At 37.7% G+C, this 15,758-nt stretch overlaps 4 protein-coding genes across 15 annotated transcripts in view; 2 read left to right on the forward strand and 2 right to left on the reverse strand.

Moving 5' to 3' along the window:
* Nucleotides 1-171: 171 nt before the first annotated feature.
* Nucleotides 172-3,599, reverse strand: LOC107266912. Its single transcript, XM_015737937.2, has 5 exons — nt 3,336-3,599; nt 2,396-2,470; nt 1,974-2,316; nt 1,361-1,860; nt 172-1,236 (listed from the first exon to the last, which is right to left on the reverse strand). The coding sequence occupies exons 3-5, from the start codon at nt 2,167-2,169 to the stop codon at nt 655-657; spliced, it is 1,278 nt and encodes a 425-aa protein (XP_015593423.1). The 5' UTR covers nt 2,170-2,316; nt 2,396-2,470; nt 3,336-3,599; the 3' UTR covers nt 172-654.
* Nucleotides 3,600-4,556: 957 nt separating this feature from the next.
* On the forward strand, nt 4,557-5,891 carry LOC107266566. The gene is made up of 4 exons (XM_015737179.2): nt 4,557-5,249; nt 5,332-5,389; nt 5,454-5,522; nt 5,646-5,891. The coding sequence occupies exons 1-4, from the start codon at nt 5,214-5,216 to the stop codon at nt 5,888-5,890; spliced, it is 408 nt and encodes a 135-aa protein (XP_015592665.1). The 5' UTR covers nt 4,557-5,213; the 3' UTR covers nt 5,891.
* Nucleotides 5,892-8,281: 2,390 nt separating this feature from the next.
* Nucleotides 8,282-12,940, forward strand: LOC107266927 (spondin-1). Of its 2 annotated transcripts, XM_015737984.2 has the most exons (10): nt 8,282-8,667; nt 9,665-9,849; nt 9,922-10,106; nt 10,281-10,472; nt 10,543-11,233; nt 11,305-11,476; nt 11,566-11,812; nt 11,935-12,118; nt 12,212-12,558; nt 12,638-12,718. In XM_015737984.2, exons 2-10 carry the CDS (start codon nt 9,669-9,671, stop codon nt 12,716-12,718), a joined length of 2,280 nt encoding a protein of 759 aa, XP_015593470.1. In that variant the 5' UTR covers nt 8,282-8,667; nt 9,665-9,668. The 2 variants fall into 2 exon arrangements, with proteins under 2 accessions (XP_015593470.1, XP_024939579.1); XM_025083811.1 differs by lacking the exon at nt 8,282-8,667 and having other exon boundaries at nt 9,669-9,849; nt 12,638-12,940.
* The window catches only part of LOC107266925 (transient receptor potential-gamma protein), a 58,970-nt gene continuing 56,115 nt past the window's right edge, over nt 12,904-15,758 (reverse strand). For 9 of the 11 annotated variants that reach the window (XM_025083805.1, XM_025083809.1, XM_015737975.2 and 6 more), the window contains 2 exons: nt 15,281-15,757; nt 12,904-15,201 (listed from right to left, as the gene is read on the reverse strand). In XM_025083805.1, the coding sequence (XP_024939573.1) occupies nt 15,032-15,201; nt 15,281-15,757 (647 nt within the window). In that variant the 3' untranslated portion in view covers nt 12,904-15,031. The remainder of the gene's footprint in view (nt 15,202-15,280; nt 15,758) is intronic. The other 2 variants (XR_003059376.1, XM_015737977.2) reach the window with 2 other exon arrangements.

A 15,758-nucleotide genomic window follows, 5' to 3' on the forward strand; every position in this document is an offset into this window, starting at 1 on the left:
AAATTTTCAAGAAATTCTAAACTTGTAAAAATCAACGAGCTTGTCATTCTGACATAAACAGTTGAACTTTTGAAGTTGGTTGAAGACAGAAAAAAGATATCTGCAGTGACGTACATATATGTATTAGGGATTAAAATTAGCGAAAATTAATTTCATAAATAATGTCAGTGGTACGTTTTTGGAGATTAATTTATTGATTCGTACTGTTGAGCCTTACATAGGCACTAAATAAGAAACAGTACAAAGTAAAAATAATTGTGATCGGTTGGTTAATTACAATCTGTTCTCATATGATGATTGTGATCCTTAACGCAATTGTTTGAATATGCATCCAGTGTTTAAAAAATATTTATCGTAAAAAAATACCCAACTCGAGAGACGCGATATGATAACAAAGATAACAATAAATGATTATCAAATGGTCGATATTAGTAAGATTGTTCAAAAATCACCTGGCAAGAAAAATAATGATCATGAAGAAAATATCAAAGTTAATTACGAAATTGAAAAAGAGAGTTTTTCTTTAAATTCAGGATGTACTGATGTTCATACATCATATGGACAACATGCAGAGCGACGGATGTCACAAATTGATCATAAAATAAGTTAAGAACGATTCATGATCTATGAAAACTTAAGGCCATCCCCGAACTGTCATTTTCGCAAGTCCTTATTCAAAGCTGAATTTAACAATGCGGTGCGCATCGATATGACTACCTTTTCTAGTTTCTCCACCTTCATCTTAAGTATCCTATTATCCTTTTCCAAGTCTATGGCTTTTTTATTCATTTCTCTTTCCTTGGCCTTTTTGTTCATGCGTGACCTCCTGGAGGCTTCGTTATTTTTGTCACGAGATTCTCTGTAACTGTAGTCAGACGCACCATCATCCTCAGAGTCACTCTCTGTGTATCGTTTTACCCCCCTACGGCTTTCCCTTGGCTCTTTCTTAACGAGTTGCTCATACGAAGTTTTATGACGATTAGAAGTTCTCGATACACGCTTAGAGAAGCTTTCACAAGTTTGTGTCGTTGAAATAGATGATACTGTAGAAGATAAAGAAGACGTCGACGCGGATGAAGACGTAGAAGTTATAGAGTAATGCGCCGATCGTTGTCGGACTGGTTGGACTGTTCTTGGATTGTTATTTCTGATATTGTTCAATGTGGACGCTGTTGTAGATTCTGACATCAATGATGAATGTGTAGCATCATCACTTGCGGATGAAAATATTTTGTCCTGAAAGAAAATCATCAAATTATCACATAAATACTATTATTGCAAACTCTACTGTACTGACTGGCTAATAACGTGTAGAGTTAATTTAGGAAGAGGTGTGGCTATTGATATAACGGTTGCTTACGTCACTGAGATACGACAGCAAGTCGAATTCTGAGTTCTTTTTAGGACAGACGACTTCCTCCCAGGTATCTTGATGATTTCTGTTGGAGCCTAATGTCCCAGTGTAAGTTTCATCCACGTTGATATTGACTAAGGATTTATGATGGTTGGATGTTGTATCATCCTCTTCGACGTCCACGTTGGTGATCCAGGGCAGAGGATGCTGCGCGACATCCTCAGCTATGATATTGGGTAGACCATGACTTGCGGAATCGCTGGTGCCGAGTAAGTTTAACAAAACGTCGCGTACGTTGACTTCTTCTGGGACGTGCGATGTATTCGGATATTGCGTTAATTCTTCGTATTTTATTTGTTGGGCTGTTGGTATCACAGGGACATCGGACAACTTCGAGCCGGAAGTATCACCACCAACAGTAGTGAACTGCCTACTTTCTACGCTTGAAGCTCCTTTGACATCCCCCTCTTGGATAATTGAAACCTGATTACCATCCATTTCAGTATCTGCAAAGACGTGTGAATAAATTGCAATGACTTTTCGACAATTTCCATGTTCTCTTATTTATCTTCCTCACTAGTCATGCTTATATAGGAAAATCATAGACTGGTGAATTTACCTGATATTTTCAAAGCTGTTTCTTCACCTATAAGAAAATCGCATGGTTCTGGGAACGGTATTGGAAGATCCATACACCATCCGCTTAGATCCTGAAAATTTTCTTCCCAGTTGAATGACACTGGACTCGGTGTACTCGTCATCTCCTGGGTATTTTGTGGTAACGCCCAAGACTCCTGTAATAGTTCTGATTCCATCTTCGGACTCAGCAACGGTATAGTTTCTACATTTAAATAGGTCTCTTCCGTATTCCCCGCCGGATAAAAGACGTCCTCCAGGGGTCCTGATTTCACGCCACGAGTAACAGAGGACAGATGCGGCAGACGGATGCATGATTCTTCAACCTAGAGAAGTCGACGTGCATATTCGAATAAGAAAATTCTTCCATCCTTCCGTTCACATATGTGAGGTTCTCATGCTTACTTTAAACTCGCCTCCTTGCTCAAATGAAATGTTGCTAGCCGTTGGACAGTTGGTGATAGGAGGGATTTCGAAGACCTGTAAATGTATTCAATTAAGATAATCAAGATAAATACTGGGTGAACTTTTAAAATATATCTTACTAATGGTCGGTTCGACTACAATTAACTGAGGTATAACCGACGAGATTAGCCAATCAGATGGCCTGTATTTCTGAAAATTCTCAATCTGATTGGCTAATCTCGACGGTTAAACCGGGGATAACTTTGCTGGAAACGGTTCCAAACTGGGTTAAATTTATTGGCGGTGCAGTTCATTTTTTTCTTAATAATTGAGTCGTGCTGTAACGTCACTCAAACGTTGCGTGCAGATCGAACAAAATACCTATTTTTGAAGAATATCCAGCGTTCGATACTGGTGCTCTTACGTAAGAGACTCAGCTTTGCGCCGGGTTATTAAATTTAAGATATAATATGATAATATGGAGATATGATAAATTTAATACAGATCATTTATATAGTTTCATATATATGTAATTTAAACCTCGTGAATAGTCATCGTTTAGAACGTACTGGAAAACTGTACTTTTTCGTAATACAAATTTTCGAGTACTACAAATATGCCTACGAATGATAGCATTATATAATCTATATGATTTCTAGCACGACTTAAATTTCATCAAGATTACGTTAGCAAACCTTAACAGGCTGGTGAAACATTTCTGGAATTAAAAAATTGCCCGTGTGTTTGAAAGGGGATCTAACGTTCTAGAAAGTCAAAATCAGGATTAGTAGTTATTTCAAAATTGCATAAGTAATATAAGCGGCGACAACGAACCGTGATTGTCATGTACGATAACAGGTAAGGAAATAATTATATTAAAACAATCTCGTGTAAAAATTCCTTGTTCTTTACGTAACATACATCAATAATTCAAACTCACCCTCCTGGAAATTATGATTTTCGGAGTGTACTTCGCTTAGGCGATTGAACCTTGTCGCTGGGAATTAACAAAAATTGATGTTGGTATGATGTATCTGTCGGTGCTAATGTCAATTGAGGCAGATTTTACGACTTAGAACAATCAAGGTGCAGAAAGCGTATCGAACGTAGCGTCGCAACCTGCCGCAGCTGAAGTCGTTAACTGAATGTCTGAATGCGAGGAGCGACTCCACACTTTACGGGTCACGGGATGGGACCGCAGTTTAATTTTGAGCACGCATGCTACTACGTCAGATACAACCAATGGGAGAATAGTATGATGTCACACTTGGCCAATCTGGTTGAAGCGCTTGGGTAGTACCAGAGAACTCCACGTCATTACCAAGGCTACTTCAAACTTCTCTCTCATTGGTCTAGAGCACGTTACGTGGGTAACCTCTCTCGTATCTTTATGCGGAATTCGCTCGTGTGTCGATAACGTCATTTTTATACACATTGATATTCTGTTAGAGTATGCGTTTATGAAAGTTCAATGGCTTTCCAAAATTACTGAACCTTGTACCTTTAACGTCTCTTTCTGTCTTCCGCATTTTTGTGTTGCTGCGTCCTGTTTCCCAGAAAGAATTATTATACATATGGGGGGAACTACAGAAGAGAGAGAGAGAGAGAGAGAGAGAGGGAATTTCTCTTTTATTATTTTAAATTGGTAATATGAATTTTTGTACGTACAGGTAAGTAGGTGGTATTGTATAACAGTCATGACCCTGAATGGTACACTACGAAATTTATCGATTGATATACCTACATATATATTATATATGCCTTATATTGGAAACATTTTTCGTGACGTTGGCAGCGGTGACTCATTCAGCATTTCGACCATCGACATACAGCATGGACTACGCGATCCGTACTTTGAGCTCATTGAAAAAGTGTCGGCTCGAATAGACAAAGAGAGAGCGAGGTGGCGGCCAATAGCTCTCTTTTCTATTGTTCCTATTGGCTACTTTTTTATCGCTCAGAGGATCTCAGGAATGTACTGTTAGACGCTGATCCCTTTGCTTATAAATTGCGTGGCGTAGTGCTTATTTTGACTTGCAAGATTGAATATTATAATGTAAAACTGTGTTAAACGATTAATTATTAATTTTGTAACAAAAATATATTGCGATATGCCAAAAATACATTGTGCATATAAATTCTTCCATATTGTTACCTTTTCCCACGATTCACTTTCCGAAAATTATATAAAAACCTTAGTTTCCAAATGTCTAAAATATATGAAAATAACAATAAGTAGAATTTACTAATAGATCAGACAGCTTTTATATAAATTTAGAAAACAATACGAATATTTAGAATTTAGAATTTATTATGCTCAAACATCTTACTACGCTACTGATTAGAAAGAGACAAGGCTTGGCCGCCATCAGTCGCTATCTCTTTCTTCCAGCTGACCATGTTTTCCATGGGTTTACTAAATTTATGATCAACCAGAAGAAAATCGCAAAAAAATAATTGATAATTGGATTTATACTATATTCATGTCATTTGGTTTTTTTGATTTCTATTTAAAAATTCAAAATTTGTGTAAAAATACTTTTAGTATATTTTGTGTTCAACGTATTAAGCAATATTTTATTATTCAAAGACGAAACTTCTATGAATCATTCTGTTTAATGAAAAAATGTGCTGGATCCTTTTCCCTGTATAAGAGTTTTCTTTGAACGTGTGTTAACCTTGTAATCAATTTTATATACCACGGGTTGAAGATACTATTTTTGAAGAATATTTATTTGAAATATAAATCAGTGAGGAAGAAGAAACAAATAATTCCACCGATTTATATATTTTATAAAATACTTGACACTGAATTACAATGAACGATAGTACCGACGACTGGGAAAAAATACAGGTATAATTTTATATACAAAATTTGTCTATATATTATATACTTCTATCGGTTGTGAGATAATTAGAAAATATTCATTTTTCAGTTTGTCATTGCCATTATGACTAGAGATTTCGTCACAGCTATGGAAATAGGACGCTCCAGTGAGTTTTCTTTGATAACCCAATATTGCTAATGAGATAATTGCGACTGATTTTGATATTACAGTTCTCGCCAAAGAGCCAAGTAATACGAATATTCGCGAGTACTTGACTATCATTGAGAAAATTGATATCGGTATGAATTTTATATATATTAAAGCATTTAGAATCATTTAATAATAACTTAGTTTTTAATAAATTTATAATATCGTCAATACTCGTAAAAATTTATATTGATTTACTGTTTAATTATTTATAGATAGTGAAACTGATTCCTGTGTTGATACAGATAACGAAGATATTGATATAATTACAGTATGCGATAAAAGCGAAAAAGATCCAAGTACAGAGAACCTTATCCAAGGTCATTCAAAGATATCATCATCATTTAAAATTGTTGGCCCATCCGTTGATATTGATTATTTGTCATTGAGAAATTCAAATAAAATCGATGGAAAGATGTATAGAGTACTACCAATAAAGTTTTGTAGAAAAATTGATTAAATTTGCGCATCATAATTATTATTACGATCGACCATTATGATAGTATCAATAAAGCCAAATAATCTAAGTACGTGAAATTTAGGAAATTTATAAATGTTTTTTGAGGTAATTTTACAAAATTAAGAATGTAAAAAAGGAACACAACTATCATCAATACAGTCAAAGAGTGTAACTTGGCTTTTTTCATAAAGTCCAATAATTTCAAAAAGATAATTTTCATTCGCACTGTGCTGATAGCGACAAGGTTTTATTATAATAAAGAGGGGGGGAAGAATTTTCGTATTGAAATTCTATTGTAACAAATGTAAGAGAGATAAGAAGGGCCTCTCGAGGCCGTTATGTGAAGCCAGATCACAGATATCAGCTCAGTTTATTTTTTCTTTACTTTTTTATTTATCTCTTTCTTTATGTCTTCCCTTATTTTATTCCTCATTCATTCAGTATTCATTTCCTGACTTCATTTTTCTTTATCAATACTACCTTCTACTGAAATAACAAAAGTAGCCGACTCTTCAGAGCGGCGATTCTATGGATTTTGAAAAATACTCAAGGTTGCACTTTTGGGATGCTATACACCAGAAACGGCTGGGAATTCAGCTTTTTTCTTAATATTTGTAGTATTTTTAATTCAGAAACTATAGTGGTCCAAATTGAATTACATGAATTATCATTAGTTCGAATTTTCGTCGATAAAGGCGTGCACTTCCAGACAGCGTATGTGGCGCCATCTTTGAGACAACGAAGAAACTTTCTAAGTTAAAATGATTCCGAACGTAGAAAGTTCCTTATCGGCGAAGATTCATCGTTTGCCGACGAATCATTTTATCGTATAAGGTTCACTGCATGTATGTGAACCTTGCGAGCGGAACTATGTTCAACACGGGAAGTCAGCACCACATCCCTGCCTGTACCGAAGCGTTTCGTGCCACCAGTATCTTTAATAGATATTTTACCGATGTTAAGTAGCAGAACCATTGTTAAACCTATCAGAAACAATTGAGCTCCTCCAGAACTATTGAAAAAGCCTATTGATGAAACAGTTTTCAATAATTGACGTGCTACACGGGTGTGAAGTTGAGCTGCTTTCAGTGCAGGCAGGCATGACGTGCCGGCTTCCAATGTTGTTCTGTGTTGAGTTCCGAACGTTCAGCTTGACTACGAGCACTACATTATCGACGGAGACGACAATCACAAAATCCTACTTCTGGATTCGCCGTTACGATTTAGCGCCAGGCTTTTGGTATCGTCAACGTATAAATTTTCTAATATTACTTCTTGGTTATGTTACTGCGAAGAATTGAAGCGTGTAAATCGCCTAGGCATCTGCAGTTGATAAATACGTGCGTTGTACAATAGAACGATGACCGTATTCAGCAATATTGAGGGAACAAATTCATTTCATTTGTCAATTTATTATAAAACTTGCAACAGTTGTAAAATTTGATCAATTAAAGGCCTTTTGCTCTCTCGGCGCTGTATCTACTGAACGCAGCCATTATTGATTATTCTGTTAATGAATCATGAAAAAATAATAAATGAGCACAACAAATTTTCTTAGAACCTCATTAATTTTGCATACCTTGCCAATTACCACATGTTCTCATTGTACACTTGATAATTATTATTACACCTTTGTACAAGAACGAAAAATAAATAGAAATTTCTTCCCAAATTCCCTTCAAATTTGTATACGCTGCTGATTATTGCTTTTATCTAACAAAATATTTATTTATCATATCATATACATAATCTAACAACAGCGAACGAAAATTCTTCCATTTGCAGAAAGTATTATGGCAATCGAATGCGTGTTTAAAATATGTACGATTATATATTATCTGAGAAAGGAGTCAATGTTCGAGAGATTACGAGGACTGGCCCGCTATTTAGATCCGGTGATTCTAGGTAAAGATAGCAAAGACTCAGAATTCCCATTAATATTTGTCCTATTCAATTTCCTAAAATAAATTCAATACCGGAACATCTACAATTCCTTCATATATAATTTTACAATAACAGTCTCTTTTATTCTGTCACGCTATTCAATCACAGATTGTAGCTTTCTGGCTCTTGTTTACAACAGATGATCTCTTATTCTAATTAATGGCAAATACATACGGAACCTCATCAATCACCATTTATTAAAAATTATCAATCAATCGATAAGTAAATCTTCAAAGCTGAAAAGAAAATTTATGAAAACTCGCAAAGAAAATTGAAACAATAAACAAACTACTGATATCAAAAACTAATATAATACTGAATATTTCTTTTGCATAAAATACCATTACTAGTTCGGCTGCGTTTACTGTATGATTATACATTATCTAAGAAACGAGTCAGTATCCCAGAGATAGGGTGACCCGGTCTGGACCTCGTGACTCCGAATGAAGTTTTTAACATGCTACAAATAACAGTACAGAGAAACGAAAGGACAATTTGAAAATTAAACAAATATTTATTTTATTTCATTTCACAAATAACTTCACTAGTGAATACTAAAATACTGGAGACTAAGAATGTAATAACTAAAATTCGACTCATTATCAAGCCGGAAGTTCATGGAAATATTACCAGACTCTCAAGTTTCTCAATACATACATTTCCGATCGGTCACTTTCCCAATCTCTAAGAGGAGCCTCTTTCAGTTCGTCATTTCGTTTAGTCGTGTCTCGTCGCTCTCGCGCATTGCTCGCGACTGATGGTCTTTAAAAATTAAGGTGTACACACAACGGGAAATTACATATAATTGATTAAAGCCTACCGACCAACTATAGGTAAGACATTTACAATTACGAGATAATAAATCAAAGTGTTTTTAAGTGACAAAGAAAACGTGAGAAAAAAATTAATCGACTTATATTTTTGTTTTTATATGCATTATTCAAATTCGATTCGGAAAATGCATAATTTCAAGATGAACTCGAAAATAAATTTTTTTTATCTAAATTACAGTTTAGCCAATTCTCATATTAACTAACATCGTTAAGACTGCGTTAAAAGAAAAAATACTTTTTTATTTATAAATTACACTACATACCAGACAATGTATAAGCTGCATAAGACGATGCATCCTATAATTCCTATTAGACGAAACGCGGTCATATACGAACTGCGTTCTAGAAACCTACGCCTACATACGTAGTGAGTGCGCGAGGTCTTGAAAGTTGAAGATTTAAAGATGGCAAAAGTGAACCGGCAAAAAGCCCTCGTACAGTAACCGTGAATATGTACGTGCAAATTGTATACACATCTGGTACACTGCCTATAGCAGAAACCGCATAACAAATCTGAACGTGCTAATTTGCACGCTCTCCAAATATGCATAATAATGGAATAATAGAGCGAAGTTTCACTCGTCTCTCGTTATTGTCATTTCAGTTCCATATATACATATATATATATACACACGTGTACTGACTTGGCAGAGCAATGCAATAATTCAGATGACGAAGAACGGTATAATGCACATGTAAATGCATATGAGTTTGTACGCTCATGGAGAAATTATGTCGACGCACTATACGTAACACGGAGGAATCAATCGTTCCGATAGAGTCTATATGGAATTTAGTGGGGAATTCGTTGTTGATTGATAACAAATATAGGGGTTGGTTATTCAGTTACAAAAGAATAATATTGAAACCGTTCATTGTCCGTTCAGTGACACATATGATTTACGTCGGAATAAAAAAAAAAGACAAATTTTTTTTGACAAATTAGTTAAAAATCTTTTGATTATTTATTGATAAAAAATTTTTGTTGGCTTTACAGGAAAATGTTACGATTTTTACTAGCGACATGTTTTGTCGCTTTAAGCGCCGCGACGTGTCCGTTGAGACCTTCGCGGCAACATACAAGAGCAGAACGTTCACCCGGAGATGGTGGTTATCGAATTTTGCTTAGTGACAATTCGCAAACCTACATTGCGAATACCGTTTACACAATAAGTCTTCAAGGTACAGTTTGTTCTTTGTGTATTTCTGAATACGTAATTTTTTCTACCGTTTATCACATTGATAATCTTGCAGGTGCCAGAACTCACGCCAGACTTCAACAGTTCACTAGGTTCACGTTGTCCGTGGATTCCCAGCATGCACCGCGAAATTCAAATGTTCGCGTTGGCTATTTCCAACTTTTCCCAGACGCACTGACAGCCTTTAACGAAGACTGTATCAACACTATTTCGGAAATGACTGACTATCCCAAATCGGAGGTGAGTTTTTGTGCGCGATAGCATACGATAAATTGACAAGCGCTATCAATCGTTCCAAGCTGTGTATAATGGCGTCTTGCCAAATCGCTAAGGAATCAATTTCCTCGACGTCCCGTCATTAACAAGAAACTTCGTTACTTATCCAAGCAGTACTAATTCTACTTGTTGGCATAGGTCCAGGTCATGTGGCGAGCACCTCCGACAGGATCAGGATGCGTTGTTTTCAGTGCGATGGTCATGGAGGGTTCAGGTAACTGGTACGCCGAAGATGGTACCTTGAAAAAGACATTGTGCGAGAAGACTCCTAATAACGACAGAAGCATCAGGGATGACGAATGCTGTGCTTGTGACGAAGCAAAATATTCGGTAATTTATTACGGAAAGAAATTTTAATTAATAACCTTGAGAAGCGTTACGAAAATATTTTTTTTTCCAGCTGACACTCGAGGGTATATGGTCCAACGAGACTCATCCCAGAGACTTTCCAATATCTCGTTGGTTAACGCATTTTAGTGACTTAATTGGTGCTTCCCACGAAGCTAATTTTTCGTTTTGGGGTAGAGACCACGTGGCCACCGATGGTTTTCGTCAACTGGCCGAATGGGGGTCCGCTACTGGGGTGGAAGCTGAATTACGCGAACAGGCTACGCACTTAAAGACCCTAATTAAGGCTGCAGGACTTTGGTATCCTAATGTCAATGCTAATACGACTACTAGCTTTAAAGTGGATAGAAAGCATCCTCTGGTATCAGTGGCATCCATGCTGGGACCAAGTCCTGATTGGGTGATTGGTGTGAGCAAATTGAATGTATGTCAGAAAGATTGTTCGTGGATGAGGAGCATGATAATAGATCTGTATCCATGGGATGCTGGCACTGATAACGGTATCAGCTACATGTCCCCCAATTCTGAGACTAAACCACGGGAAAAAATGAAGCCGATCACTACGTCATATCCGGAAGATCCCAGGTCGCCATTCTATGACCCAACCGGCACGCCCATGTTGCCTTTGGCACGTTTGTATTTGACCCGTGACAAGATCATTCAGCGTGGATGCGACGAAGATATTCTTCAGCAACAGATAGCTGAGTTGGACGTCGCAGAAAATACTGAGGACACCTCAAGACGTATGGATGATCGATTATGAATTATTTTGTCTTACAGTCACATTGAGGTATTTCCATTATTACGTTTCCAGCTGAATGTGCAACTACTGAATATACTAACTGGTCCCCGTGCTCGGTAAGTTGCGGTAAGGGTCTCAGGATGAGAACCAGACAATACAGAATGCCGCAGAAGGCAGCCATGTTCAACTGTAACAGACAATTAGTTTCCAAAGAGATGTGTGTAGCTTCGGTTGCCGAGTGTCCGTGAGTATAAGATTGATGAGCAAATGATGTTAAAGAAACAGATCGATAAACTACCGGTCGCATGTGTCAGCTATTTTTTACTTCCACAGTGGTCAAGAAGAAGATAACGATGATTTGAAAATTGAGGATACGTCCGGTTTTTGTATGACTACCGAGTGGACACCATGGTCCGAGTGTTCTTCATCCTGTGGAATTGGTCAAAAGACTCGTTACAGAAGATTTAAGAATCCAATGGGTCGTAAGAAGTGTCCACACGTTCGGACAATAGAGCATGAAAAATGTATGGAACCCCCGTGTGCACCTGGTACAGAGGAAGTTATCGATCCGAATTGTAAGGTAATTGATAAAAAAAACCATTTGATTGTTTTGAAAATTAGCTGAACAAATTAAAATATTTCGGTAATATCATAAACATAAATAAGTTTCTGTTACCTTTACATTTGGCCTTGATACTTTAGGTAACAAATTGGAGTGATTGGTCACCCTGCAGCGCATCTTGCGGCAAGGGCACAAAAATGCGAGCGAGATTACTCATGGTTGAACCGCTCAAGCAGGAAGAATGTTCGTCGCGCGTCGAATTGATTCAGCAAAGACCTTGTTTGGTTCAAGCAGACTGTACATTCGATATGGCAACTGCAAAGGGTATATACACACATATATATATATATATATGTTGAATATCATTAGTACTATGATTAATAATTAATTTAATTGTTTACAACACGTCGATTATAGTTGTCTGTATGGAAGAAGCTGATCCTGGTCCATGTCGCGCGTATTTCCAACGTTGGGCGTTCAATCCCCAAAAATCAATGTGTGTTCAATTTGGGTATGGTGGTTGCCGTGGAAACCGAAATAATTTCCTAACTTTTGAGGAATGCACCAATGCATGCACTGCCGTCATATCCAATGTAACGGGAAGAGCATTGCCTTCTGCTCAGAGTAATCTCATTAATGCTGCACAAGACTCAAGAGCATTGGCAGCACCCCCTGTCGACTGTATGGTTACCCCGTGGTCACCGTGGTCACCCTGTAGCGTCACATGTGGCACTGGACGTGTCACAAGTTTCCGTATGATCAAGGTACATTTAATTACTGATTAAAAATATCAAGAATTCGAACAAAGCTGTACCATCTAATGATTAACATTGTCTTTTTTAGCGACAGGCCGAGAATGGCGGTCAGCCTTGCCCTAGGAAGCTTCAACGTAGAGCAAGATGTCAGCAGGCTCCTTGCGAGTAGATTTAGTAAAGAATATATTTTGTATCTTTCGGAATATGTATAATCAGAGAGAAAAAAGAGGGAAATAAACAATATATCAGCAGTCTCACGTGCGGATGATGATATATGTATATCTATACAGTCAAAGTAAAGCAAAATAAGGAAAATATTGTAGAGATGCATCGGGTAGCGAACAAACTGATGTATCAGAATAAATGGTACTTTATTAATGGTCATTTTTTATATCGATTCGCTGGCTTCTCTAGGTCGATTTCATTAATATTATCCGCACCCTCTATCTAAGCACCATTTAGAATCGTCACTTTTTGCTCCCCCTGTATATTTTGTATTCCTTTAATATTCACGTAGCAAATAATTATCTCTTCATTGTTTTAGATCATAATTCGATCGGATCACGAGAATCCCTTTTATTTCTCTTTTAGTCGCATTTGGCTGATCAATCACTGATCGATCAGTTGAAACTTTAATCGAGACGAGCATTAACAATTTTAAATAAATTAAACCTGACTTTTCACATACATTTATAATACAGTGCACTCTCTGTAATTCGAAGATTCTCTAACAATAAGTCTTAGCCTCTCCTCAATCGTTCCCAGACTGAAGGAGAGGGTTCTTCCTCCCTACTTGCAGATGCGGTGCGCATGGAGAATACGTAAATGCGTACAACGGGGTACCACGCTAGACTTACAGTCTTATCCTGAAGTCTTGTTTACTTTTGGCCAAGTGGGGGAACTCTGTAGTTCTGGATTTTCGAGAAAACGCACCTTCGAGTTAGAAGAACTACGGAGACTGCACTGTACATTGTTCCTATCTTCACTTATTTCCGTAGAAATGAAGGAAAGTCACAGCTGCAGGCCGAACGAAAGGAATGATAAAAACTTTCCTAAAATCCGCGTGTTCATCGAGGATATTTTTTTGTTCCATTACGTAATTTTACATTATTATAATTTTCATATAAACGTCTATACGTAGTTTTAAATAACAATCAGGTTTGGTTAGATCAGGATCGGATACGTTTAGGCACGTGAGTATCTTAAAGTTTTTTTGGGGATTTTTGGAAGATTTAAAATTTGGAGTACGTACCCTCAAGAATGGTACTCACAGATTAATTTACCAATTTGGCATGTCGATCCTGACCTTTGCTGCCTATTAATGTGCTATCTTATATTAATATTATCAATTTATCGTACATACAAGTAATACTAAGAGATAAAATGGTATGAATCGCTTATCGTTTTCATTAAAATTTTTTTTTCCTTTGTTCATTCGGTCTAGTTCACTACTATACGTTTATTAGTCTATTTTGTTTTTTGGTCATGACGTTTCTTCCACCTTCTACAGTTTTTTTGAATTTTTTCTCTTCTTCAATTTTCTTACTCTGGCCACGATGAAGCGATTTTGTTTCTTTTTCAATTTTGAGTCTTTTTAAATCTCCGAGAGGTGATCACGAACACTTTTGAATGGCCAGCGAGGAACGCTAATGCACTGTATTATCTGTTTATATCAATAAATACGGAAAAAAGGAAAGTGAATAAAACTTGAATACGCCAATTGGTTGTAAATAAATGTATAAGAAAATCCTCTTTCACTGAAGTTCCAATTGTCGACGGCACAATGCCTAATAAATGTTATAAGATGTCCACACAGAGGACGTAATTCGTTTAATCTAATAACAATATTAAAATTTGTCAAACACAATGAGTAATCGCTTAAAAATTATATCATTTCTCCATTGATGTGGTTTGTTGACTAGTGTTGACTAGTTTCTAAATACGTCGACCTACGTATCTCCCTGTCTTCTGGCAGTAATAGTAGTTCTCACCTTTTACCTAAATTTCCATTGTACTTTCGCGCAGCATCTTTCACCCGTTTGCTCATTCCCATTGAATTCTTTCTTGCAGACGTGATTCCGGTACAATCCAACCACTTTTTGTTACGATTGAGGCTATCTATATACAGCCAAGTAAGAGGTGAGTAATAAAATGATAAAAGAGTACATACAAATATGTAAACTCTGTGTAATTGTTATATAGTTAAGGAGAGCGCGCAGGCCGGCGAATGAATTTGTAGGAGCAACGCAGTCGTATAGGCGCGTTGCCATTAAGGCATCATTGTGCGTCTGCGAGTAGTGCCGTTCGTTTTGTTCACGTTCCACTTCTCTGCTGTGAGAAAAAGAAAGTAAAAATAATACTCGCGAATGTTGAAAGAACCGCCATACATCGTTAGGTGATATCAGAGCTCGTTATGGCTGCCATCGTCTCGGAGGGGGCCATGATTATCACGATCCATCCGCGACACGGAGTTTTTGAATCCTCAGAGCCAACCCGCCGAAACGTCGTGACCGGATATCGGCTCGATGCCTGGAAGTCTTTGTAATTGAGTGGCCGAGCCATTTCTTTTAATAGTGCCAGTCATACCACCGGATGCTATCACACTTTCCTCAGTGGTCGATGGCGTCAACGGTGCTGCACTCATAACAATATCTAAAAGTGAAGAATAACAGGAAGAAAAATTGTGTCAAAGGGACAAAAATATTTTACGTTCCTATTGTGGTACGCGTACCTTGCTGTTCGTTAGCATTGACCACCTCCACGGCGTCCAGACTGGGTTGCTGACTCTGCGTGACCTCGTGTCGTCGGGGCGGTATCGTCTGCGGCGTCAGGTCGGGACCACGGGTTGGTACGCTGCTAGCACGCTGTAGTTGCTTCCTCGAGACTCTGGAAGCGAATGCAGCAGCTATCGGATGCATCACGCTCTCCACAGGATTCACGTGGCTAACCATGACTGGAGTGGATGCACGAGATGCTGAGAATTTCTTGCGTTTCTTCCTAAGAGCTGCCAGAGCTGGACCCAAGCCGTGGGCGAACATGTGATGGGCCTCGTAATGATGGGGATTATGCGGATGATGGGTCGGATGATGCTGATGCGCTTCGTGTGCAGGGGCTTCTAGGGATGATTTCGAATCGGATGAACCCTCTGAACGTGATCCGCCATCCTCTGATCCAGGTGAGTATACGGAGTCCTCTGAACGTGATCTGCC

Source organism: Cephus cinctus, unplaced genomic scaffold, assembly GCF_000341935.2.
Source record: "Cephus cinctus unplaced genomic scaffold, Ccin1 Ccin1_scaffold0330, whole genome shotgun sequence".
Classification (NCBI taxonomy): domain Eukaryota; kingdom Metazoa; phylum Arthropoda; class Insecta; order Hymenoptera; family Cephidae; genus Cephus; species Cephus cinctus.